The sequence below is a fragment of the Triticum urartu genome, chromosome 7 (genome assembly GCF_003073215.2).
Source record: "Triticum urartu cultivar G1812 chromosome 7, Tu2.1, whole genome shotgun sequence".
In the NCBI taxonomy this organism is placed as follows: Eukaryota; Viridiplantae; Streptophyta; class Magnoliopsida; order Poales; family Poaceae; genus Triticum; species Triticum urartu.
Genome location: NC_053028.1, coordinates 279740485 through 279768275, shown reverse-complemented (window position 1 = coordinate 279768275; position 27791 = coordinate 279740485). Strand labels below are relative to the sequence as shown.

Below are 27791 nucleotides of genomic sequence, written 5' to 3'. Positions count from 1 at the left end.
TTTGTAATGCTTGATTAACATTTTTCAAATGCTTGATCAACATTTTTTAAATGTTTTTTGTAAAATATTGTTATATATATAATATTTTATAGCATAGGCAAGAAAATTGTATAGTATAAACAAAATTACAAAATTTAAGAAAAAACAAAAAACATACAAAAAAACAGAAAACAGGCGGTGGCCTCCCGCGCTCGTGGGCTAGCCCACCTCGCTCACCCCCTTCAGCGAGTCGGAAGTGAGATTCGCTGAATGCAAGATATAGGGGCACCTCTTCCATGTTGACTTAAGCAAGATATAGCGGTCACCAAACTTTTCGTCGGATAATTCATTTCTTCTTACTAATATTTTGCCAGGATTTACACCATATGAACTCGAGCTCATGCAAACGAATGCAAGTACAGGCATGTACATGGACGGAACAAAAACAAATGTTCGATACAATAGAACAATACATGGTAATTCTTGAATTGCACTTATGGCAATAAATAGCAGAGCCCCGGCTGTATCGTAAGAACGGCATATTTGAATTTGATACAAGATACTTGAGCTCAGTGTTCTTAGGCGATATATAGCAGACTAGCAGAGCTCCCGCTTCTTCTTTCCTGAGGAGGTCATTCTAACCTTAGGCAATAAACCGAGTCGGCTATTGCAAGCATGAACATTGGCTGCAGGTTCTGAACGTCTGGATGCAGATGTAGACTGTGCCTACGTATATATACCCTCCCCTTCCAGAACGTTCTCACAGCCTCACTCTTTTCCCGACTCTTGGCCCGACCAGTTGTCCCCTTTCTTCTGTGGATCTCTCCTTAATCTCGCCTATGAACAGAAGAACAACAAGAATATAAAGTAACTTAACCAATGCATGAAGACTAACTGTGAATGAACAATTGATATGTTTGTGAGACCTTTTACGGCACATCAAAATAATGTAACCCGTCCATTTCCAGTGATTCAATGGACTAGATCCACCAATACTACTAGGAAAAATCAGTAGTCTATTTTGTTCAAGGGGTAAAATTGGAAGACTTACAAAATAGATACCAAAACTCTACATGTTTTGAGAAATCCGTGTGTTTTGTCTCCTGCCTGACGAGACTGCAGCGACCGGTTCGGCCGAATATTTTCCGGCGGACATGAGATGCAACACAGGCGATTGTACATATGGATCCATGCCGAAGGTCTTTTTGGCCGAGGAAATCACCATGTACAATACATTGATTGGCAGTACTAGTACGTATGTGAGCAGGCGATTGTTTTCCGGCGATCAAGCCAGCAGCCGCGGCCGACGCACGCACAAGCAGCGGCCGAACCTCCGAGAGGGATCTGCAGCAACGACGGTGCTGCTGACCAGGACGCCGTAGGGGCGGCTCCATGGCCTTCTGATTGATTTGATGCCCGATCACAGACTTAGAGCTCCCACATGAAGGTCGCGGCTCTGATCGATTGTTGGACATGCACCGTTGATGACCGGCGATGGCAACCACGAGGTCAGACGAGGATGGTCACCATGAGAGATTTTACAAATTACGGAATAATATTTTTTTGACAAAACTACCCCGCTAATTAACGGCTGAGATGATTCAATACTCCTCGGTTCCGGAGGTAGTATATGATGTACCGTAAAAAAACTCTATGTTTACTATGTTCATCCATCAATACTGAAACTTTAGTTGCATTAGAGAAAATACTGGAGCTTCAGCGTTCTCGAAGTAACCTCAGTTTGGGTGAGCTCAGCCACCTTCATAATACGGATGCTCTGCACACACACAAAAAAAAGCAGCTCTCAAACATTTTTGTATATATACATGCACATTCATTAACATTGCAAATGAAATCGTTATGCAGGTGAACTTCAAATGTACGCTACAATGTTGTGGAGATAAAAAAACTAGCTGACCTTAACAGCTGCCAATGCTTCTCTAACAATTTCCTCGAAGCGGGTTAGCTCAGCCATGCTCATCTCTTTAACATCTAGTTCCAGGGCCCTGAAATTAGACAGCAGTGTGTGTAATGCCAAATATATAATCTTAGGCACAGCTCGATCAGTGTATGGAGGTGTGATGGATGAGTAATTACATTTGAGCGAAGCTATTTAGTTCAGATACTGACTCTGGAACTGACTGCTCGTTCAGATCAAGCTGTCCAAAGAATCGAAAGAACCGGTTAGTAACTTGCTACAGAAACCAAGCATGAACAAATCCACTACAACAGTACAGGTATGAGGTTGGAATTAAATCTCCGATGCGTGCTTACCAACTTTACCAGCATTAATTCTCTACCGCAGCTGGTTATATACCTAATTAGCCAACAAAATGGACCTATCAAAGATTGAATTCAAACCCGAAAATTTGAACGCAAGCTGTTTACTTCGAGATTGCTTTCAATCGCTGATAAATGTCATCTCCATCATACACTTTTTATTTCTACAGTCGTGTTTCCTTTGTCAAGTGCTTAATTGAAGCTAGAAACAGGATCTAGGATTAAAACAGGAAGCCCATTCTCTTGAGACGATACTTGGCTTAAAAGAGAAACTTTTATGTGACGTCTTCCTTGTCAAATATCTGTATTGACTGCTTCTTTCTTTACACCTGGGTCTAGTTTCACTTTGGAAGATGATCATCTGCTACCAAGCAACAACTTAACTATTGGAGAATGATTGGGAGAGGCTGTTTTTGGTCTGAAAATCATTCCTTAGAATTAGAATAGTATCATTTGGGCCCTAAACAAAACAGTGTTTTTACCACTAAGAGCATCTCTAGCTGATTCCTTATATCTTAACTCCTTATATGCCTCCGTATACTTAACTCCTTCAGAATTTGCTCCGCCAAAGGTTGCGGAACCTAGCTGAACCCCTATATTTAACTCTCTAAAAAAATTGACAAATTCTTCCAGCCTTTATCACATACATTTCAAAGAATTGCACAATAATTCATCAAGCATTCGAAAGATTCAAATTCAACGTACACAACAAATCGACCATATAAACATGCATATAGTTCATATCATCGAGAAATTCAAATTAAAACATGCACAAAGTTCATCCAAAAGGCACCACATCGATCAAGTTTGATCCAAAATCACCACAACATTGCATGTCTTATGTCGTGGATTCAGCCCTACCAAAGGCATGTTTCGGCTGAACGTTCAAAGCACTTTCGTGCTCATCATCTCCAAAGAAAACATCAGCACCCCCACGGCCACCACCATCATCACCTCCATAGACACCACCATCACCCCCATGGCCACCACCATCACCCCCACGAGAGGCCTCCGATTGGGCTATGATCTTTAAACGAGTGAGTTCCCAATACTTCCTTGCCGTGGCATCCATCGCGTTAGGGTCCATGAACATGATAACCCTCTCTTCGGCCTTCTTATCTTTTGCAAGCCTTTCCTCCTTGAGTGCAATCCTACACTCCTCCTCCTTCACCTTCCTCTCTTCGGCCACCAACTAGGGCCTCCACTTCTCGTCCTCCAAGCACTTGAGCTCGTTCCACTTTGTCGTCCTTTCTTTGCGTTTGGCTGCCAATGCTTTCTTGCTCTCAATCATAGCATCAAGCTCCTCTTTGTAGGCGTCGACGCCTCCATGCTTCTTCCTCTCTTTTGCAATCTTGTTAATTACCGTCCTACCTCCTGAAAGGGTGTTCATCCTCCTCGTCATCAGCTTCGACGGATATGGTAATCCATGACCTCTTCGGCATGGTCTCAGAGTTCCTCTGGATTCATTTCGCAACAGACGAGGCACCCGGTGACGCCTTGCACAGCTGCGGTCGTACCGCGTGCCAGTGGTGATGCCGGGTCGGGAGGGGGGCATGGGCAGGTGGCCTCCGCCCCTACCTCTCCCTTGGCGCCGCTGGAGGGGGCGGCTTCTGCCACATCCCCTGTCTTCGGACCCAGGCTGACGCCGCTGGGCGCGCTGGGCCCCGAGACGATGGTGGCTGAAGGAGCTGCACCGGTTCGGGCGACGTCACCTGGCAGCGCCCCGGTGGCTTCAACTCTGTTGAGCCCTGTTGGGGGTCGGGCAGGAGGCCCTACCCCGAACGGGGCCACGCGGGATGAGATCATCGCTTTCGGAGGGATTCCGGATCCTGTGCCCGAAGGTCGTTGGATGAGTTGCCGCCTCCAGGATCAGCCGGATGTTGATGATATGCAGCTAAGGTGCACCATGCGGGCGGCCAAGCTTCATGACATTGAAGTCACTGCTGGTATGTCAGTCAATACCTCCAATTCTATTTTTGCATTTTTCTAATGATGAGATTATACATAATGCAAATCAGTTGGGAGTTTCACTAGGTAGTAATGATAGTGAAATTTCTAAATCCGTTAATGATATCCTGGATCTTGAAGCGGAGCGCGCTCTAGAAATGATTCGAAACTTAGCGGTGGTCAAACCTATGAACGATTCGGATATAGATGCGTTGGGAGTTAGGGTACTTGATTGTTTTTGTGCGGATCTTGCACCCTCACTTCCTGAAACGAAGGCGGATGAGTGCCCTATTTCCCCAAGAGTTTCCATTCTTGCAGATGCTCCGGTGGTTAGGTCCAATGAGCTCGGTTGTGAGGACCGAGTAGAGGACCAAAACAAGCCTAAACGCAAGTGGAAACGTAAGATTTATCCGGCTTCGGTTGTGCGTAGAAGTGCTAGGGCCCGGACCACTAAAAAATTTCATGATGAAATATGAAAGGAACCTTTTGGAATAGCAGAGGTCTTAAGGACTTGGCTAAGAGAAGGTTTCTAGCGGATGCATCTTAGAGCACAAGTTGGATTTTATCGCCCTCTCCGAAACCGGAACGGACAATTTTACTCCCCGGTTTCTTAGTACATTATCGGGAGGTGTTGATTTTGATTGGCATTGCTTACCTCCAACAGGAAGATCCGGTGGGATTTTACTTGGGGTTAAATGCGATACGTTGAAAGTCCGGAATGTGGTTATGGGTGATTTTGCGGTTAAGTTTCGGGTCAGATTGAAGGCCGATGGGTTTAATTGGGCTTTGGTGGCAGTATATGGCGCCGCACAGCCTGAACTCAAACCAGACATTTTGGCGGATCTAGTCTGTATTTGCGGTAGCGAGAACCTCCCAATTCTGGTTGGGGCGATTTTAACATTATTCGACGTCGGGAGGAAAAAAACAATGATAAATTTGACGGCAAATGGTCGTTTATGTTCAATACAATCATTGAAAGCTTGGATCTTAGAGAGACAGAGCTTTCTGGTAGAAAATTCACTTGGGCCAACACGTTACAAATCCTGACGTTTGAGAAGCTGGATCGTGTCCTAGCTAGCGTCGAATGGGAGCAGAAGTTTCCCCTTGTGATGGTCCAAGCGTTATCTCGCACGATCTCCGACCATACCCCATTGCTGGTTGACTCTGGAGAAGAAACGCATGTGGGCAACAAGAACACTTTTTCTTTCGAATTAGCGTGGTTTGAAAGAGAAGGGTTCCTGGATCTGATAGCACGAGAATGGGCTAAAGATTCAGGGGGGAGGTCGAATGTTGAAAGATGGCAGAATAAGATAAGGCACCTAAGACAGTTCTTACGTGGATGGGCCAAACATTTGAGTGGGATATATAAGGTCGAGAAGGAAAGGCTCCTACTTATTCAATCCCTAGATTTAAAAGCCGAGTCCTCCATTCTAGATACCAGGGAGTTGGTAACTAAAGTGGAGGCGGAAATGAGACTGAAAGAACTGTTTTGAGAGGAGGAATTGAAGTGGGCACTGTGAGCTAAAGTTCGCAAAATCGTCCAAGGGGATGATAACACTCAGTTCTTCCATATGATTGCGAATGGCAAGCATCGAAAGAGGAGGATCTTTCAGCTCGAGCAAGATGAGGGGACGATTTTAGGATAGGAGAACCTAAAATTATACATCACGAATTACTATAAGCAGTTGTTTGGGCCTCTTGAGGATAATTTCGTATCCTTGGATGAGTCAAGGACCGAGGATATCCCTCAGCTAGCTGCGGATGAGAACGATATTCTGACCACCCCATTTTCGGAGAAAGAGGTGTTTGAGGCAATTTCACAAATGAAGAACAATAAAGCTCTAGGACCGGATGGTTTTCCGCCGGAGTTTTATAAGAAGTGCTGGCACATTATCAAGGGAGACTTGCTCCCGATGTTCCATGATTTATTCCGTGGACAGTTACAGCTGTCTCACTTAAACTACGGAACAATCACTTTGCTTCCTAAGAAAACAGAGGCCGTGCAGATTGAACAGTTCAGGCCAATTTGTCTTCTTAATGTCAGTTTTAAAATTTTCACCAAGGTGGGGACTAATAGGCTTACGCAGACTGCGCATACTGTGGTGCAACCTTCCCAAACTGCTTTCATGCCGGACAGAAACATCCTAGAAGGGGTTGTAGTTCTGCATGAAATGCTCCATGAGATCCACACGAAAAAACTTGATGGGGTGGTTTTCAAAGTGGATTTTGAAAAAGCGTACGATAAAGTAAAATGGACATTCCTTCAGCAGGCATTGCATATGAAAGGATTCGATCAGGCCTGGAGACACCAGGTAGATTCTTTCACTCAAAAAGGGAGTGTTGGGATCAAAGTGAATGACGACATAGGTCATTACTTTCAGACACACAAGGGCCTGAGGCAAGGTGACCCGATGTCACCGATTCTTTTCAACATAGTGGTCGACATGTTGACAATCCTAATAGGAAGGGCTAAGGATGACGGCCAAGTAGGTGGCCTTGTTCCGCATTTAGTGGATGGCGGAGTGTCGATCCTTCAGTACGCTGATGATACTATCATCTTCATGGAGCATGATTTGGCAAAAGCAAGAAACATGAAGCTTGTGTTATGTATGTTCGAACAATTATCGGGGTTAAAGATTAACTTCCATAAAAGCGAATTGTTCTGCTTTGGAAGAGCTAAAGATGAACAAGAAGCTTACAAACATTTGTTCGGCTGCGAATTGGGGTCTTCACCCTTCACGTATTTGGGTATACCAATTCACCATCGCAAGCTTTCTAACAAAGAATGGAAGTGCATTGAGGATCGATTTGAAAAGAAACTAAGCTGCTGGAAGGGCAAGCTTATGTCATACTGAGGCCGATTAATTCTCATTAATTCGGTTCTTACGAGTATGCCTATGTTTCTCTTGTCCTTTTTTGAGGTACCAGTTGGAGTCCGAAAAAGGCTAGACTTCTATAGATCGCGCTTCTTCTGGCAGAGTGATGATTTAAAACGATAATACAGGCTCGCTAAATGGGATATCATTTGTAGACCGAAAGACAAAAGGGGTCTCGGCATTGAAAACCTAGAGGTGAAGAACAGATGTTTACTCAGCAGGTGGTTGTATAAGCTATCTGTAGAGACGGATGCCATGTGGGCCCAAATCCTGCAGAACAAGTACCTTCATTCCAAAACACTATCCCAGGTGACGGTGAGGCCGACTGATTCGCTTTTTTGGAAAGGACCGATGAAAGTGAAATCAACCTTTTTCAACAGGACAAAATTTGTAGTTGGAAATGGTACTACCACGAGGTTCTGGGAGGACACATGGCTAGGGGAAACGCCCCTTGCACTCCAATATCCTTCTCTCTATAATATTGTGCAGCGAAGAGAAGCTTATGTTGCAACAGTATTACAGTCAAATCCTCTAAATATTCAATTCAGGAGGACTCTAGCGGGAAATCATTGGGAAGCTTGGATCCACCTTGTGGGAAGATTGATGGAGGTCCACCTTTCTCAACAACCCGATCAGTTGAGCTGGAAACTAACAAAGAATGGAGAGTTCTCGGTTAAATCCATGTATTTGGATGTTATCAACTCTAGCACCATTCCTCGTTCGAAACATGTGTGGAAAGTCAAAGTGCCTTTAAAAATCAAAGTGTTTATGTGGTTTGGCCATAAACAAGTCATTCTAACTAAGGACAATTTGGCAAAACGCAATTGGACAGGATCTACAAGATGTAGCTTCTGTGATTCGGACGAATCCATCAAACACCTCTTTCTCGAATGTCCCTTGGCAAAAAAATTGTGGCGGACAGTGCACCTAGCTTTTAATATTACTCCTTCGAATAACATCAACACGTTATTTGGGACGTGGTTAGATGGGTTAGACTCTGAAACTGCGAGACATATCCGTGTAGGAGTATGTGCTTTATTATGGGCAGTCTGGAACTGCAGAAACAATTTGGTTTTTAACAGAACAACAAAAATTCATTTCTTGCAGGTTATCTTCCGGACCACTACACTCATCCGTATGTGGTCGCTACTCACTCCGACGGAGGCCAGGGAGCGTTTGGTTACTGGATCTATCCGATGGGAGATGGTAGCTCGGGATATCTTCAACCGGTTTGGATGGCGGTCATGTAATAGGATAGGTGTTTAGTTTCCTATCTTATATTTTTGCCTGACAGTTGTGGCTATCCTGTCATGTTGCTTTTGCTCTTTGTGAGCTTCTTTACTTTTGAGACCTGAGGACTTCTGTTGAACATTTCACTTATTATTAATAATATGGTTGTATGCATCATTCTGATGCAGAGGCCGGGGCCTGGCCCCTTTTCGAAAAAAGAAAAAAAAACTAGTTCTTGTAGCAATGGTGCAATGTGAAGGGCTTGCCACCATTCTTCTTGTTGTGTTGTTTGTATAGGTCTTTGATGATAGGCCCATACTCCATGATTGGCACCCCACTCAATGATACATGGTTGACTTGATCAATACACCCGGACGATCGGGTATTGTTGTTGGACGGTGCCCCAACGGTATCCAAGAGAGCCTTGAGTGCAGTTGAATCATACGATGATGGCGTTGGAGTAGTAGTCTTCAATCCTAGTCCCGGTGGCAAGGCGTCGGTGGTCGCGATCCCATCTACAAGTACAGGGGAGGCAGCAGTGTCCTTCTGCATTCCAATAAGGCTACCCTCCGCTCGGATGCTCGGATGGCGATGTGGTCCTGTGCTACTAGGACGTTCTTGTAATAGGTCTGAGGGTCTTGGGCCTTCATATCCCCCAGCAACGACGAGTACGTTTTGCTGACCAATTCCGCCCCACAGACGAGGATGAAGGAGCAGGAGGACAATGTGCGATTGCCGGAGTGTTCCGGATTGGGATTTTCGCTGCGCCGGTGACCTTCCTTACCCGCCAATCGTCTTCAAATTTATGACAATGACCTTCGCCATACTGAGCCTTTCGTGTCTCCTAGCACTTGTAGCGGTTTGATTGTCTGTTTTTGCGGGCATGGTCGATACTGGTCTAGCGCCTCACGTCGAGACCGTGCTACGCATGTAGCTGCTGGTATCGTAGAAAGCGGTGGCGACAACACATGATGATTTCAATTTGGTCATGCTTCTTGAGTACCCAGTCTCAAGCCTCGAGGTGAAAACCCTAGGTGTGACTGTAGTTGGTTATACCTGGCAATGGTGGTGTTTTCTCGTCGTTACCTTGTTGAAGGCATTGCTAAGGTTTGCTCGGACTTTATATTCAAAGTGAAAACCCAGGATCTCATCATTGGTGGTTGGATCCAGTGACGGCGATGCTTGAGTGTTGTTCCCTTCTTGGAGGCAATGCTACGGGAGAACCTCTCTCATTGTCGTGATGTGAATAGATGATTGGTGCAGATCTTGGCATCGTAGGAGTTTGTCGATCGTTGTTTAATCCCTTTAGAGTTTCTTTTTCTTCTTTCCCATCTGCCTAGGCATAGCTTCGATCTTGTATGAATTTTTCATTTGCATTCGTGACTCTTTGTGTGTATGTGTGTGTTGGTGTTGGATATGTGGATCGTAATTATGCATAGACCGGGTGTGTGCTTATTGTGTTTGTATCCCTTTGATGCTTCATTTTGAGTCAATAAAATTCACCCGTCGTCGAAAAGAAAGGCTCAATTTGTGATTGCTCCAATGTGTTGTGTTGTGCTTATTTTATCATCTACTATAGAAAATTAGCCAAAAAGATAGGCTAAAGCAGACTAAACAAACACTAAAATAGATAAAAACTAGTTGGGAAAACAGGATTATAATCATCCATTGCAATGTCAAAAGCAGCCTAAACCTCTCTAATTGATAGATGGCTTGGAAAGGGGCTTTGTTATCTTTGTTTGCGAAAAAGGCACAATTTATTCAGATTCCAGCATTACAGAAACAATTGTGTGAATAGTAAAAATTACAAGAGAGCCCCTGAGGAATCTATCGTCTTCAACCTCAGGAATGAGTAGATGGCGCGTCGTCGTCTCTGCTGCTCCCTCTAGGAGCTGGTCAAACCTTCCTTCAGGCGGACGGTAAGTCATCGACACTTCAGCCCCTTTGAACCTACATCCTGGAATCAAAGTCATCACTAGAATCATAGAAGCATGCCGACTGAGGGATTCGAGCACTTCTTCCAGATCTAGATCCCTCCACCAGATAATGGAGGTCGAACATCGAGTCATGGTCACCACCCAAACAACCACCATCCTTCAGATCAATGCTAGAGCGCCATCACTGTCGCTCGAACCAGTGGTCTGGCACCCACTTCATCTAAATAAATTGCCCAATACAATCGGATCCGCTGGTACCAAAGCTTTATGGACCTTCCGTCATTGTTGGAAGCACCAATGGAGTGGGGAGTGGCGGGAAGGACATTAGTATGACTTTAGGGCGCCTTCGTTTAGCCACCATAAGCAGGACACAAAATTCTACTAGGATAACAAACATAAACAAAAACAGAACAATTCCCTCCCACTCCGCCCAGTCGCCTCTGAGGCGGGCCGCATAGTATAACCTGAATCATCCTTTGTTCGCCCATGAGCATAAAAATGTTGGGACTTTTGGTGTTAAATGGATTTGCAAAGCTAAGATTCCCATTGATTCAAATTTTCACATGAAAACTTTTCCTGAATGCTCTACTCATCAAAGATAGTAGAAATGGTTGGATCTCCATATGTTTCTTCATTACAACCTGGAATCTTGTCACCATTTGGGGAGTGGCACCTTGTTTTACACTTTTGTGATTCCTAACTATTTGGTACAATTGTTCTAGTCGATGCATGTTGAAAGTGCATCTCTATTATACCCTAGTGGTTCTGTTGATTTATGACAAAACAATTGAGAGACTAATGTTTCATTGTGTTTATTCTGGTATAGCATGTGATATTATGGTGTATGATGCTTTTTTATAAGTGGAAGATCATTGATGAACCCTACCTGCAACTTTTCAACTTGATGTCTACATAAAGCTCTTAGTACGTATTTTACATGCTTTTAGTCAATCCAAGATTCACATTGAGTGTAGGACAACCCTAACATGAAGAGAGGAAAAGCAAAGTACTTTGGTCTTAACTCCAAGAACATATCCTAAGACACAATCCTCCAAAATTCGCACCTTATTCATTCCTTTGTATGAGTTTCTCTTTGCCCCCGAGCAAAGTCAATTTCAACAGTTTGGGACCACAGTTTCTTTCATTCTATAACTGTCAAACCATTCCAACGTAACATTATAAGTTTGCTCCCACACTTCCAAGCACAACATTTCTCCTCGGCGCTTCCGAGTCGTTTGAACTCCGCCTATGTTGTCGCAACATAGCCGGTCCCAAGCCCGGGTAAAGGAGGAGGGTTGTGATAGGCTTGGTGAGCCAACGTAAAAACTCAGCCACTCTTATGGAGATGAAACCCAAAAGATTTTCATTGGGGCGTAACCCTCTCAGGGACACGCCGCATCGAAACCCAGGTGTGGTGGAAAATGGGCAAGGGTCGAGCCGTCACCCCCCCCCCCCTCGGTGGCCCGCCGTATCTTGATACGAATACGGTGGCAAGTAAGTGAGGATCGGGTCGTCGCATCCTTAGTGGCGCACTACATCGGCGCCCGGATGTAGTGGAAAATGAGCAAGGGTCTTCACATTTGACTCGACGAGTGCGAAGGGTAAGGAAGCTAGCCAAGCCTAGGAGGATTCGCTTAGGTAGCCAGAACGTAGGGTCTCTGATAGGGAAGCTTCGGGAGCTAGTTGATCCAGCGGTGAGGAGAGGTGTTGATATCCTTTGTGTCCAAGAAACCAAATGGAGGGGACAAAAGGCGAAGGAGGTGGAGGATACCGGCTTCAAGTTGTGGTACACGGGGACGACTGCAAACAGAAATGGTGTAGGCATCTTGATCAACAAGAGCCTCAAGTATGGAGTGGTAGACGTCAAGAGACGTGAGGACCGGATTATCCTGGTCAAGCTGGTAGTTGGGGACTTAGTTCTCAATGTTATAAGAGCATATGCCCCGCAAGTAGGCCACAATGAGAACACCAAGGGGGAATTCTAGGAAGGCCTGGAAGGCATGGTTAGGAGTGTACCGATTGGCGAGAAGCTCTTCATAGGAGGAGACCTCAATGGCCACGTAGGTACATCTAACATAGGTTTTGAAGGGGTGCATGGGGGCTTTGCCTATGGCATCAGGAATCAAGAAGGAGAAGATATCTTAAGCTTTGCTCTAGCCTACGACATGATTGTAGCTAACACCCTCTTTAGAAAGAGAGAATCACATCTGGCGACCTTTAGTAGTGGCCAACACTCTAGCCAGATTGATTTCATCCTCTCGAGAAGAGAAGATAGGCGTGCATGCCTAGACTGTAAGGTGATACCTGGAGAGAGTGTTGTACCTCAGCATAAGCTGGTCGTTGCTGACTTCCGCTTTCGGATTAGTGTCCAGCGGGATAAGCATGACAAAGTCGCTAGAACGAAGTGGTGGAAGCTCAAGGGGGAGGTAGCTCAGGCATTCAAGGAGATGGTCATTAAGGAGGGCCCTTGGGAGGAAGGAGGGGATGCGGACAATGTGTGGATGAAGATGTCGACTTGCATTTGTAAGGTGGCCTCGAAGGAGTTTGGAGTGTCCAAGGGAAGGAGAAGCGAAGATAAGGATACCTGGTGGTGGAATGATGATGTCCAAAAGGCGATTAAAGAGAAGAAAGATTGCTTCAGAGGCCTATTCCTGGATAGGAGTGCAGACAACATAGAGAAGTACAAGATGGCGAAGAAGGCCGCAAAGCAAGCTGTCAGTGAAGCAAGGGGTCGGGCATATGAGGACCTATACCAACGGTTAGGCATGAAGGAAGGCGAAAGGGACATCTATAAGATGGCCAAGATCCGAGAGAGGAAGGCGAGGGATATTGGTCAAGTCAAATGCATCAAGGATGGAGCAGGCCAACTCTTGGTGAAGGACGAGGAGATTAAGCATAGATGGCGGGAGTACTTCGACAAGTTGTTCAATGGGGAGAATGAGAGTTCTACCATTGAACTGGATGACTCCTTTGATGAGACCAACATGCGTTTTGTGTGGAGAATCCAGGAGTCTGAGGTCAATGAGGCTTAAAAAGGGATGAAAGGAGGCAAGGCGATGGGCCCTGATTGTATCCCCATTGAGGTATGGAAAGGCCTCGAGGACATAGCGATAGTATGGCTAACCAAGGTTTTCAACCTCATTTTTCGGGCAAACAAGATGCCAGAAGAATGGAGACGGAGTATATTAGTACCAATCTTCAAAAACAAGGGGGATGCTCAGAGTTGTACTAATTACTGTGGAATTAAGCTGGTGAGCCATACAATGAAGCTATGGGAGAGAGTCACTGAGCACCGCTTAAGAAGAATGACAAGTGTGACCAAAAATCAATTTGGTTTCATACCTGGGAGGTCGACCATGGAAGCCACTTTCTTGGTACGACAACTTATGGAGAGATACAGGAAGCAAAAGAAGGACTTGCATATGGTGTTCATTGACTTGGAGAAGGCCTATGATAAGATACCGAGGAATGTCATGTGGTGGGCCTTGGAGAAACACAAAGTCCTAGAAAAGTACATTACCCTCATCAAGGTCATGTATGATAATGTTGTGACAAGTGTTCAAACAAGTGATGTCGACACTGATGACTTCCCGAATAAGATAGGACTACATCAGGGGTCAGCTTTGAGCCCTTATCGTTTTGCCTTGGTGATGGATGAGGTCACAAGGGATATACAAGGAGATATCCCATGGTGTATGCTCTTTCGGATGATGTGGTGCTAGTTGACGATAGTCAGGCGGGGGTAAATAGGAAGTTAGAGTTATGGAGACAAACCTTGGAATCGAAAGGGTTTAGGCTTAGTAGAACTAAAACCGAGTACATGATGTGCGGTTTCAGTACTACTAGGTGTGAGGAGGAGGAGGTTAGCCTTGATGAGCAGGTGGTACCTTAGAAGGACACCTTTCAATATTTGGGGTCAATGTTGCAGGAGGATGGGGGTATTGATGAAGATGTGAACCATAGAATCAAAGCCGAATGGATGAAGTGGCGCCAAGCTTCTGGCATTCTCTGTGACAAGAGAGTGCCACAAAAGTTAAAAGGCAAGTTCTACAGGACGGTTGTTCGACCTGCAATGTTGTATGGCACTGAGTGTTGGCCGACTAAAAGGAGACATGTTCAACAGTTAGGTGTGGCGGAGATGCGTACGCTGAGATGGATGTGTGGCCACACGAGGAAGGATAGAGTCCGGAATGATGATATACGAGATAGAGTTGGGGTAGCACCAATTGAAGAGAAGCTTGTCCAACATCGTCTGAGATGGTTTGGGCATATTCAACGCAGGCCCCTAGAAGCTCCAGTGCATAGCGGACGGCTAAAGTGTGCGTACAATGTCAAGAGAGGTTGAGGTAGACCGAATTTGATATCGGAGGAGTCCGTTAAGAGAGACCTGAAGGATTGGAGTATCACCAAAGAACTAGCTATGGACAGGGGTGCGTGGAAGCTTGCTATCCATGTGCCAGAGCCATGAGTTGGTCGCGAGATCTTATGGGTTTCACCTCTAGCCTACCCCAACTTGTTTGGGACTAAAGGCTTTGTTGTTGTTGTTGTTGGTGGTGGTGGTGGTGGTGGTGTTGCTTCTGAGTCATTTCGGTTTGCTCCTATGTTAGTCACAGTTTAGTTTTAGTGCCGCAACTCATTTTCAACTAGTACTCCTGAGTTTTGTCTTACTTCTTTCTGCAAATTCTTATTCTTAGAACTGCTTTGTTTACTATAGTACAACTGAGTGATTGATTTTATCCGGTACTTCCAAATCACTCTATCTTTGTAGAAAAGCTGCTACTTTTTTCATTCGGAACCACCACTCATTATTTCACCGGTACTCCAGAGTCCTAACTGTTCAAATTTATTTGAACTTGTTCGGTAGTCCCACAAGTTTTCTTCCGGTACTTTTGAACCTAGTTACTTTTTGAGTGACGGTCAGATTTTGGATCTTCTCTATGAACATCCTCTCATACCTTTTCATGCGTCCATCCATCCATCTCATCCACCCTTGTTCATGCCACCTCAACCATCCACTTCCTCCACTCCATCCATCTACCACATAGAGAAGCAAGATCCAAGGAAAGAAAAAAGAAAAAAAATAAGTGTTGGATGATTCCATTTTCATTTCTTATTCTTTAAAGGCCAAGAACTCCCCTTTACTAAATGCCTACACCTCAAGCTCATTTCCTTTCACCACAATCCTATCCTTGTGAGAGAGTGACCCTTGGATTCTTGAGAGAAGGTTTAATTGATGATCATTCAAGGAGTTCTTATCCAGTGATTTGCTTTGCTTGTTACTCTTGGATGGTGTGCAACCCATATGGCTAGGAGTCACTTGAGTACCTATAAAGTTCTACATGTGAAGGACTAGAGAGTTTGTATGGGCTCGGAGATTGCCAACTTCAGGAAGATTTACCCTCGGTGGTTATTTGGATAACCAAAATTAGAGCCTAGTTTTAATAAAATGCTCTTAGTAGGATTTTTTTAGAAAAATAGTTTTATTAATAATTTTGTTAGGAAAAAGTATGTGTATAATCTTGATTGGATGAGAACGGCTGCAAGAGATATGCTAAGGGGTTTATAGAAAACTGTTTAATTGTAGTTTTTCCATAAACTCGTTTTTTGGTTTTCGGAAAACTAAAAATTACTTATCCTTCAATTTGTTATGATAACCAAAAAAATTAGTTAGTTACAAACATAATTGTGTTTAGGAAAATCGATCAATTAAAATCTAGGTATCTAAACAACCCTTTAGTGATGCTTCTAAGTGCAACCCATTGTGGAATAGGTTGATTGTGCTCCGTGGGCCGCTTGGTGGGCGACACAACCAGGACCCTTGTGATCCTGGAACCGTTGGTTCGTATCCTCCATCAAGGTGGCTGTAGGACATCACCAAAATCATCGTGTCAACCTATGTTTGCACATTCTACCTTACTAACATACATTCATGCAAGTTGTTATATTTCCATATCTCTACTTATTCGACATGCTTGATTGTGTAAGGATCAACTAGCCTTTTGTTCTTAAACTATCAAACCTAAAAGCCCTCTAAACCTTAGGACAGATCCCCCCAACATGTCCTTTTTCCACAGGGAGATTGCTCCTTTATGGATTGTCTATCAGTTATATGTTGGCCCATCTACGAATTACACCTAATGATGCATTGCGTGAAATGAAAGTCATTACATCTCCACATGAGATAACTCATAGATTTCTTGTTGTTTATTATTCAATAGGTTTGAGGAATAAATAAGATAAATACATGTGAAGGATCATCGTAAGATGCTGATGAGATGATCTATTGTTGTTTTTACTATATGCAATGAATCCTCTACCTTGTTGGTGAAGCTAGTGGGATGAGGGTGATTCAAGGATATGAATTTTATGGTTGGGATGGTCAACTTGTCCCCTTTTGGATAATGTTTTTTATTCATTTGGTTGGTGGTTAATTTTGAGAATGCTTATGATAGTAAAATTTGAGATGTGATAGTTGTTCATAGTCTTTCCCCTCAGCTTTTCATTGAGTTGATAGGGAACAAGGGGTTCCAGATAAGTGTGTTTAACTCATTTTCTTCCTATATGATATTCTCTTTGAACTATTTTAGATCTTGAAAATGAGTTGTACAATAGATGATATGACACAATGGATGTTTCCACTTTACCTCGTATATATTGTATATCCTTCAAGCGTAGTAATTTTATTGTTTATTAAATGATCCACTATTTTGTTCACACACATCTGTTGTGTCGACCATCGAACAACTATGGTTAGACAAAACCCTAGCTGTTGATGCCTCTTTGCGTCCCCTCGCCCATGTAGAGGTGGGGCTAGATACATGGAGAAGGTGTTCTTCTGTTGTCTAGGTATCATGAGGGATACATCATTGCAATCCCACATAACATAGTTTTGGGGACACATTCTTATATTCAATATTGGACAATTTACAAAATATAGAAGAACGTGGCATTTTCAAGGGTGTTTCTAAAATGCTAATAAGAAGAGCTTGTCCTTGTTAGTGAGGCAAGAAATCTTCCGCCTTTGTGGATGAAGCTGATTTTACAAGGGTGATTTGAGGAATACAATGGATATGGTTGGGATGACCGATTGGTCTCCCATTGGATAGATTTGTGTTGAATTCGGTTGGTAGTTATTTTAAGGAGTGCAAATGATTGTGAATTTGAGATGTAATATGTGCTAACTTGTTTATCCCCTTAGTGTTATGTCGGACCGATAGGGAACAACATGTTTCATATTAGTGTGTGCAACTTGCTTTGTTCATTTATGTCTCCTCTTTGAACTGCTCATTTAGATCTGGGCAATACATCGTAGAAAAGATGTATGTCACTATAGGTGTATTATTGATATGTCAACCACTTTTAGTCATATATATTTTATCCTTGAAAATAGCAATTTTTCTTTTCATCAAGAAAGATATTCTAAAACTAACAGAGTTGGAAGCTAAGGACTTCTTCTGATATATCTTTTATCCTTGAAGCATAGAAATTAGCTTGTTTATTATATGATCAAGTACAAAGTGCTTAACAAGAAAATTACTACAAAGTAAGTGAGTTGTAAGTTAAGGATATTAAGATGAAAGAATATCTTAGTCTCAAGCATGAAGATGTTTGGGAACCAATTTTCAAGATAGACATTGGTCTTAATCATATGTAATCTTTATGCATGTCATCTTGTTGCTAGTGTCTAAACCGTGTCACTACCATCGACAAAGACTAAACCCTAGCCGCCAAGGCTAAGGTGACTGGGTGCTCTTCTACTAGCTGAGCCTCAGAAGGGGCACATCACTAAATCCCCTCATGAGATGATTTCCATATTTTGCTCTTTGACAGGTTTACAAAGGATGAGGATAAAGCAATTTTGAAGGTGGTGTTAGGATGCTGACAATGCAATCTCATACTCTTGTAATGGATCTTTTCTATGGTTGAAGCTAGTGTGATGAAAAGTATTTGAGGAATACGAAAGCTATGGTTAGGAGTTTCTGATGATCTCTTTCGGATAAAGCTTTCCATTGATTTGTCAGCTTCTCTTTTTGAAGTGCTTATTGTAGTGAATTTTGAGATGTAATAGGGTATAATAGGTTTTGTTCCTTAATTTTCTATTGAGATGATAGGGGATAACAATTTCTAGTTTATGTCTTGAACACACTTTCTTCATTGCATGTCTCCTCTCTAAACAACTTTAGTGTAGAATTTGGTAACAAGTTAAACAATGTGTCATATGACAAGATGGATGCCGACATAGGTACATGTATCCTTGATGTGATACCCCCTTTATCTCCAATACATTGTGATAAGTTTTATTTATACTCATCATTCCATTGAGTTTAACCATGATACTCTCGAGATTTATCTCAAAATATCCCATTAAGTTTTGCTTTTATTTCGTTTCCCTTTTTCTGTATTTTGTAGGTCTTTTGGTTGTTTCTCCCTTGTAAGCACTTACCAGGAATTGCTACCCATTTTTTTAGTAAAACATAGCACAATTTGTGGCTGTATTTGGTATATTGAATGAGAGAGTCCTCCAAATGAGCTCAAATGACGAAATAACAAATTTCCTTTTTGGATCATCCCTATTTGAGGTTGTATGCAAAATATGACCAAGCTACCAACTAAGCACATTAGAGCAATGGACATAGCACAATACGAGCTCGGGTATGACCGTACAAGGTGGTATGACCATCTGTACCATGCAGGAAGAGCTGGAGAAAAGGCCTAGTCTTCACAGTCCAAACATTGATTGGGTGAAATTTGTTTTTATTCCATATATGGGAGGTAACTAGGGTTTAGGGGGCGTATAATTCACCTTGGAGTTCTTGGATCAAAACAGAGGAGTCAACTTGATTCTTATATTCATCTCCAAGAGGTATCTGGCCCTAACCCTATTCTAGTCCAATCCCTAGGCATTTTGGGGCTTGTGCCCTAGCCCATACCTCCACACCACTAAGATCCATCACATCCTTGAAGGAAGGACAAATGAGAAATACAAAGAGAGAATCTGCCATCCTTCATTGTCATAGCCCTATTCGCTGACGTTGCGCCCCCCTCTCTATCCCTCGTTGAGCCTTCGTGATGGTTGTAAACTTGAACCCCCTTTTTAATGTGTCAACTATTTTAGTAATTGTTGGTTCTAGGTTTTGGATGATTTAGTATGTAAATTTAATATTATTTCATTTTATTTTTGTCTTTTCGTCTTGTTAGTTACTAGTTTAGTTTGCTACCCTTTACAATTAGCATGTGCCAAGAAGCAAACATATTAAGTTATTTCCAATGTAGGTTTGGGTGCAATGTAGCTGCATTCAGTAACATGCATAGCTATGGGGTTGGTAAAAACCTTCCTTAACTCCTGAAGTTCAATAATGGCTTACACTTCCCTTGAAAGGTTCTATTGTCATTTGGGCACTTGTGGTCACCACCTTGCATCATATCAATTTTAATGTTTACTATATGATCCAACTACAAAGATTTCATCATGAAAATTTTAGTAAAGGTTAGGACTTGGATGTTAAGGCACTAATATGAAAGAAGAAAAATTCTTTCAAGCAAACAGGTATCAGGGAACTAATTGTCAAGATAGACATTGATCTTAAAAGAATAATAATTCCTGCATGTCACCTTGGTGCTAGTCTACTATTTGGCCACGCTAGTCTCCTTAGTTTCTTGCAAAACATAGGTGCCATGACCCCAACACCACATTCTCCTTGATGATGCCGAGGTCAAGTCAGCCAAATTGGTGAGTTCTTCTTCTTAAGAATGGACCAACGTACACTATGGTTGTGACATCTAGATGTGGTGGTGGGTGTATAGCAAGGTGTGAAAGCATGCATATCTAGAATGGTAGGTGGCTAGCGAGGTGCATCAGCTAGCATATCTAGAATGGTGGGTTCCTGATTTGGCATGAATGAGGGAGGCAGTTATGGTGCACATGGCTACCGTTCTGGTGTGGAGGTTACATCTTTTCTCAAGTGTACTTGACTATAACGTCCTATGGCTGCATGGGCTAGGTTTTCCTAAGATTAATGTGTAGTGACAGTGGGATCCTACTACACATGTCGAGCAAGCTAGGACACATCAATTTTGTTGGTGTTTGAAATTTAGATGCACGTAGATGGTAGAGTGAGCACATACATGATTCTGGGCACGTGCGGTATTTGTCGTGGCATATCAATCTAGTGGGTTTCACATGGATAAAATGGATAGGCATGTGCCACTATATCTATAATAACTTAAGGTACTATAGTGGGAAGCTTCCTGTGGGAGATGGGAGTGTTGATTAGCACATGATATACACAACACGACATGACTAGCTACTATGAGCATCAGGTGCTATACATTATTTGTGGTAGTTGGCATTACGGGCGAAAACTTAACTCTAGTGTCGGTTGATGCCGACAGTGGTGGCTCCCTTGAGGGACATAGTTGTGTAGCTCTACTTTTGTTCCTGCCACATGAGGTTTTTGAAGTGAATGTTAAGCTTCACGCACTAGCCAACGCAACCAAAGTTCAAATTGATGGAAAGGGCTAGGAAATCCACATATACACTTCAACACCCCCTCTCGTGTGTGACACAAGAAGTCAACATGTGAATAGACTTAGAGGTATGGTTCAAGAGGCCTATACGTGGACACACAGGGGGCAACATCAATTTTTGCATAAACTACAAAAGCCAGGACTTGAGCCCAAGACCTTAGGCCCTGATACCATGTTAAGCTTCATGCACTAGACAACGCAACCAAAAGTCTGAACAAATGGAAAGGCCTAGCCAATCCAAATATACATTTCAATGGTGAAAATTCAAGATACGATTCTAATAGAGTGGGTGACTTTGGAATATTTGTCGCTATCTTGTTCGAGGAGATGGCCTTGGAGAGTAATTTCCTTGTAGAAGGACAGAGACTTGCATTTTTATGTAGTGAGGTTTTGCTAGTGATAGATGTGGACGAAGTATTTTGGTCGTGAGCACTAGCCTTGTTGATCGATAGCGGTTAGGAATGTCCAAGATGTAGCATCGCAGCATGCAAGCGAGTGAGAATCTCACCACGCGACTTTTAAAGGTGGTGTCGGGTAGCCGCGTAAGATGTGGAAACAAGCCGGAAGCTAGTGAGATGTACTCGGTAATGTTTGCTTGCAAGCGAGTGTCTTCCATTATGTCGGTGGCAAGACTTTTGATGTCATTATAGGTGACATGTTGGACATTGTAGGTTTCTTAAGAGTATCAATATGTGTGACAAGTTTGGTTATAAACCTAACTATTTGTAACTTTTGCATTCTAGCTTCTAATTAACTTACATTAATCAAATGAAATACAAAATTGGTATGTGAACTCGTAGTCGGAGTAAATGAACACTTTAGTTAACGAACTCACAAAATGCACACCTAGCACCCTATTCTAATCTAAATGATATAGTTTAGTCCAAATAATGGTTCGGTGATGGGACCATACGCCAATGTGGCATCCCTGTGTGCTCCTTCTCAGAGAAGACCAATAGAATGAGTGTAGCTCTTCTAGTGTATCAAAATAAGGCTGATATACCAACACATAAAAGGAGAAAGAACCCAAAATAGGAGTAATAGTAAACATTGTGTGAGTATGCATTTACATCCATTGCATAAACCCGTGTCACAATAGGCCTAAGTACCTTCTAATTGACAGTGATGATAAGTTGGAGTCGGTCCTCGGGAATGAAGGGGATTATGGTCCACATATACTGGAGGTAAAGTAAATCTCCCCCTAATGATATTTTTGACTATTTAGCTTAACCATTAATATTCCGTTATGTTGCAGCACCTTATACCTGAGGAAATAATCCTTGACTTTAACCCAACACAGTGCTATTCCACATTGGTGGATGGAATACTACTAGCGAAATAAATCAAGGGGCACTACCATCAAATGCTTTTATTGAAAAGCATATGAATGAGATCATTGCCGCAGAGGCTACCATGGCTACTACATGATTTGTGTCCAATACTATCAAATTTGTAGTGACTTGTGATCTATGTTATATATTTTGGCTAGAGTTTGACCTTCAAGATTTTTTTGGATGGCGGTGTGTTAATTTACCTGTGCCTTCCAGTCTCATGAACAATTCACTTGTCATGATATTTACTATCTCATGAACATGTTATTTCTCATGATACTTTGTAAGTCATATGATCATGCACTTACTCTTATGTTTTTTTATAGAAAGACTGTAAGGGAGGCCCCTACAGTATAATTGGTGCAACAAGCCAAAATTGCAAGTACCATGCCTTAAACCTGGATGGGTGAGAAGGTAGCAGCCCCTTTCCACCACTAGGTTATGCCTTAGTCTGCTCCTTACTCCTATGTCAACTCATTTCATCATGCTTTGGTCAATGTGTGGGAGAATAATATAAGGAAAATATATATGCATTGCCATAATTCGTTAATTTCCCACAATGCGATAGTGTCATTGTCAATCATGATACTTTGTTAGTCATTTGATCATTCACTTAATTTTACTCTTATGTAAACACGCGGCGGTTGTGGCTACACGTAGCGGACACCACGCCCGCGTGGCAGCACGCAGCTGCAGCCAGCGCGCATGGTCCATGCATGCACGCATGGTAGCATGTTGTAGTTGCAACCACGAGCTTCAGCAAAGGTCCAGGGCAGGGACGGGGGTGGTGTCTAGCACATGCTAGTGAGTTCCTATCTGACCCAGTCAAGCTCCTCTCCGACCTAGGGCAACGCGGGAGATGAAAGAGAAAAGGATAAAAAATATTTGAGGTTGTAGGTGGGGCCAGGTGGGTGGAACGGATTTTGGGCTAACGTGTGAGGCATGTCCGGGCGCGTCCGAGCCTCCCCATATCCGCCCCATATATGGACTGACTTCGTGGAGTACCAGACAGCCCGAGCATTTGAGGAGACTTTGATGAGTCCGGTTGGATGGCCTTTTTTCTTCTCTCTCTTGTCCGGACCCTGACTGAGCTATCCACCCGGACGTTTAGAAAGCCTTCGAGGAGTCTGGACGTAAATGTTCTTAGTCCACTTTCACAAATGTCAGATATTTGGGTGTCCATGAATGCTACATACATGGTGATTACATAGCCTAAGGTCTTGATTTCAAGTCCCTACTTTCCCAATTTATCCAAAAATTGTTGTTGCCCCCCTCCGTGTCCACGTATAGGCCTCTTGAGCCATACCTCTGAGTCTATTCACGTGTTAGACTTCCCACGTCAAATGTGAGAGGGTGTTGAAGTGTATATATAGATTGCCTAGCCCTTTCCATTAGTTCAGACTTTTGGTTGGGTTGCCTAGTGCATGAATATTAACATGGTAACACGGCGTAAGGTCTTGAATTCAAGTCATAGCATTTGCAATTTATCCAAAAATCAATATCGCCCCCTCTATATCCATGTATAGACCTCTTGAGCCATACCTCTGAGTCTATTCACATCTTGACTTCCCGCGTCACACGTGAGAGGGGTGTGGAAGTGTATATGTGGATTGCCTAGATCTTTCCAAAAGTTCTGACTTTTGCTTGTGTTGGCTAGTGCATGAATATTAACACCCCTAACTAAGCAGGAGATTGCGCGACTTTGATGCTTGCTAGTGCATCTTCCAGTTCTCCATCCATAGGTTCTGCTCCCAACTCTTCTCACAATGCGAGATCACCTTCTACACACACAGGTACATCTTAGTGGATCCTTGATACCAGAGCATCTTTTCATTCACATGATTCATCCACTCTATCCTCTATTCAATCTCTCGATTCTCTTGTTCATGTTTTTATTTCTGTTTGTAGCTCTCACTCAGTTACTGGCCGAGGCATTCTCAGCACTTCATCTTTTCATGTTACTGATGTTGTTCGTGTTCCTTAACTTGCCATCCAGCTCATTTCTGGTGGTCAGATTGTTGACTCTGGTTGTAGGGCCATTCTCGACTTCGACTCATGCTTGTTCTAGATAGTCACAATATACTCTACTTGGTGCTGGCCCCTAGTGCCATGACTCCCAGGGCCTCTAGGAGCCTGGCTGGCTTCACCTTCCCTCCACTTCCATCGCCATCGGTCTTTCCGCCTCTGTTGCCTGGTCTACCAGCTCTTGTTAGCAGTGGCATCATAGCCTTGGTGACTTGTATAGCTCTCATCTCTTGTCCTTAGTCCGACATGGCCTTCGTGGATGTGTCTCAAGTGCTGTGTCTTTAGATTGTCAAGGTTGTTGGCTTGGCAAACAGGTCCAACTACCTTATCATCATAGCCAGATTGTGTCTCGGCGCCCTTTCGAGCTTGTTCACTCTGATTTGTGGTCCAGCTCCTTTTGGCTCGAAAGGGGGTCATTGCCACTATATTATCTTTATAGATGATTTCTCTCGCCACACTTGGATATATTTTATGTCTTATCATTGTGAGGTTTTATCTATTTATAAGCATTCCACGACCATGGTTCATACTCAGTTCTCCATGCCTATTCGTCTATTTCATGCTGACTGCCTCTATTTTCCACGTCTGTGTCTCAACTTGATGTTAAGAGTGAATTTCTTAATGGTGAGTTGCATGATGAGGTTTACATGTAGCCCCCACCTGGGTATTCTGTTCCCTGACGACATGGTATGTCGTATCCATCGCTCTCTTTATGGCCTGAAGCGAGCCCCTTGCACCTGATTAAGTGTCTTGCCTGGTGACTGCCCTGGGTTTTCAACGAGTGCTCATGATCCAGCGCTGTTTGTCCACCTTTCTGCTTATGGTCAGACTCTTCTTCTTCTATATGTTGACGACATGATCATCACTAGCGAGGACCCTAAGTATATTGCCTTTGTGATGGCCAGTCTTAGTGAGCAGTTTCTTATGTATGATCTTGGCCCTCTTGGCTACTTACTTGCGTTTGAGGTCTCTTTGACCTCTGATGGCTTTTTATTTCCCAAGAAAAGTATACCCAAGATCTTCTTGCTTGTGCTGCTCTCACTGATGAGCGCATTCTTGAGACTTCGATGGAGCTCACATGCTACTGATGGTGATCCCTTGTTTGATCTACGTATTATCATAATCTTGTTGGGAGTCTTGTCTATCTAGCTGTCACTCGTCAGGATATCTCTTATCCAGTTCATATTTTGAGTTACTTTGTCTCTGCTCCCTCTTAGCTTCACTATACTAACCTCCTTTGTGTTCTCTGATATCTTCATGGCACGATATCTCACCATCGGTTCTTTCCCCATTCTAGTTCATTACAACTTCAGGCCTATTTGGATGCTAAATGAGCTAACGATCCTCAGATCATCATTCACTTTATGCTTACTGTGTTTTTCTTGTTGGTTCTCTAATTGTCAGGAAGACGAAGTAACAGACTGTAGTTTCCCGTCCGAGTGTATAGGGTGACTTGCGTATCGTGGCTCTTTTGGCGTAGAGGTTACTTGGTTATGGTGGCTACTTCTGGAGTTTGGTGTTTCTGACACTACACATACTCTGCTCTTGTCTGACAGTATATGTTCTATTAGTATTGTGTGCTATCCTATGAAGCATGAGCTCACCAAGCATATTGGTGTTGATGCAGCTTTTGTGCACGCTGGTTTGCAGGATTGGGTTATTGCTCTTCAGTATGTGCCTTTTGAGTAACACAATTGGCAGATTTCTTTGCGAAGGCCTAGACTAGAGCACAACACGACTTCTATCTATCCAAATAAGTGTTGTTGATTCACCATGAATTTGAGGGGGATGTTAGAGTTATATATATTTAGCCATGCACCTCGTTGTATTTTCCCCGTTTTATACTTAAGTTTTTTTTTGCATATTTTACCACACCTGTACATGTATATGCTAGCCTATGGCTAACTGGAAAGACAAGTTGTGTATTTCATAGTCCACTTACTCATTCCACCTGTTGCAAGCCACTCTACTCCATTCGGCTACCACCAAAGATAAAGGGACATCAAATGCAAGAAAGGAAGGAAAAAGGTGTTGTGTGATTTCATGTCACTTCTTTGATTCTTTGAGGACCAAGAAACACATTTCTTGAATCCATCCTCCCAAAGTCCATCTCTTTCACCATGATACACCTCAAACGTACCGATACTTTTTGTATAAATCATCCTATAATGTTATTAATTAGATACCATTTGGGAATAATTCTTGTTGAATTTAGTCGACTAACATATTAATCCAGTGCCTGGTGCTAGTTCCCAATTTTTTCCTGTTTTCGTAATTTCAAGAAAATCCCTAGAGAAAGTCTCAGGAAAATTAAAATCGAAATGGTTCGGGAAGTTTGAAGACACCAGAAGACCCTGGAGCCTTGGTCCCACCCCAGGTGGGTCCCATAGGGCCTAGGCGTCCTAGGGTTGTTGGCGCCTACAGGGGTGCCTAGTACCTGTGGGACCCTCCCGGCTGGCCTCCAGTGCCTGATGCTCCATAAATACCCTAAAACTTTCACCCTAATTATGGAGCATTTTTCATCGCCTCCACATCATGTTTCAGATGCAATCTTTGTTTTTGGCCTTGATCCAGAACTCTGCCGGAAGGGGAAACAATCTTCATCACCACGCTGCAAGATGAGTTGTATGTAGTCAACCCCCTGGATTACGGGTTCATGGTAGTAGCCAAAGTTGTAATCTCTCCACCTTGATGTTTTAGATGTTCAATACAATAGTGATATGAGCTACCCTAATGATTATGGTTTATCTGATGTACTCATAGTGATGATGTTGATCATGTTATTTATCATGATACTTTGTAAGTCATATGATCATGTCCTTACTCTTATGTTGTTTTGACAGAAAGACTGTAAGGGAGGCCCCTATAGTATAATTGGTGCAACAAGCCAAAATAGCAAGTACCATGCCTTAAATCTGGATGGTTGGGAAGGCAGCAGCCCCTTTCCACCACTAGGCTATGCCTTAGTCTGCTCCTTGCTCTTATGTCAACTCATTTCATCATGCTTTGGTCAATGTGTGGGAGAATAATATAAGGCAAATATATATATGCATTGTCATAATTCATTAATTTTCCAAAATGCGGCAGGTGTCATTGTTAACCATGATTCTTTGTTAGTATTTGATCATGCATTTAATTTTACTCTTATGTCAACACGCGGCGGTTGTGGCTACACGCAGCCAACGTGCATGGTCCACACATCCACACGTGGTAGCACGCTGTAGCTGCAACCATGAACTCCAGCGAATGGTCAGAGCAGGAACATGGGCGGTGTCTAGCACATGCCGGCGAGTTCCTATCCAACCCATGGAAGCTCCTCTCCGACCTCGCATATCGCGGGAGATGAAAGAGAGAAGGAAAAAAATAGGTGAGGCTATATGCGGGGCCAAGTGGGTGGAATGGATTTTGGGCTGACGTGACAGGCATGTTCGTGTGCATACGAGCCTCCCCATATCCGCCCCATATATGGACTGACTTTGGGGAGTGTTGGATAGCCCAGGTGTTTTAGGAGGCTTTGAGGAGTCCGGTTGAATGGCCTATTTTTCTTCTCTCTCATGTTCAGACCCTGACCGAGCTATCCGCCCGGACATTTAGAAAACCTTTGAGGAGTTTGGTTGTAGATGTTCTTAGTCCACTTTCACAAATGTCAGATATGTGAG

The 27791-nt window shown here is 43.2% G+C and overlaps 1 protein-coding gene across 1 annotated transcript in view; it reads right to left on the bottom strand.

The window, feature by feature from the left end:
* Positions 1 to 416: 416 nt before the first annotated feature.
* The window catches only part of LOC125525434 (MADS-box transcription factor 51-like), a 42055-nt gene continuing 14680 nt past the window's right edge, over positions 417 to 27791 (bottom strand). Inside the window, exons 3-6 of the mRNA XM_048690446.1 lie at positions 2077 to 2138; positions 1898 to 1985; positions 1715 to 1756; positions 417 to 816 (exon numbers count right to left, since the gene is read on the bottom strand). Of these exons, the coding sequence (XP_048546403.1) occupies positions 748 to 816; positions 1715 to 1756; positions 1898 to 1985; positions 2077 to 2138 (261 nt within the window). The 3' untranslated portion in view covers positions 417 to 747. The remainder of the gene's footprint in view (positions 817 to 1714; positions 1757 to 1897; positions 1986 to 2076; positions 2139 to 27791) is intronic.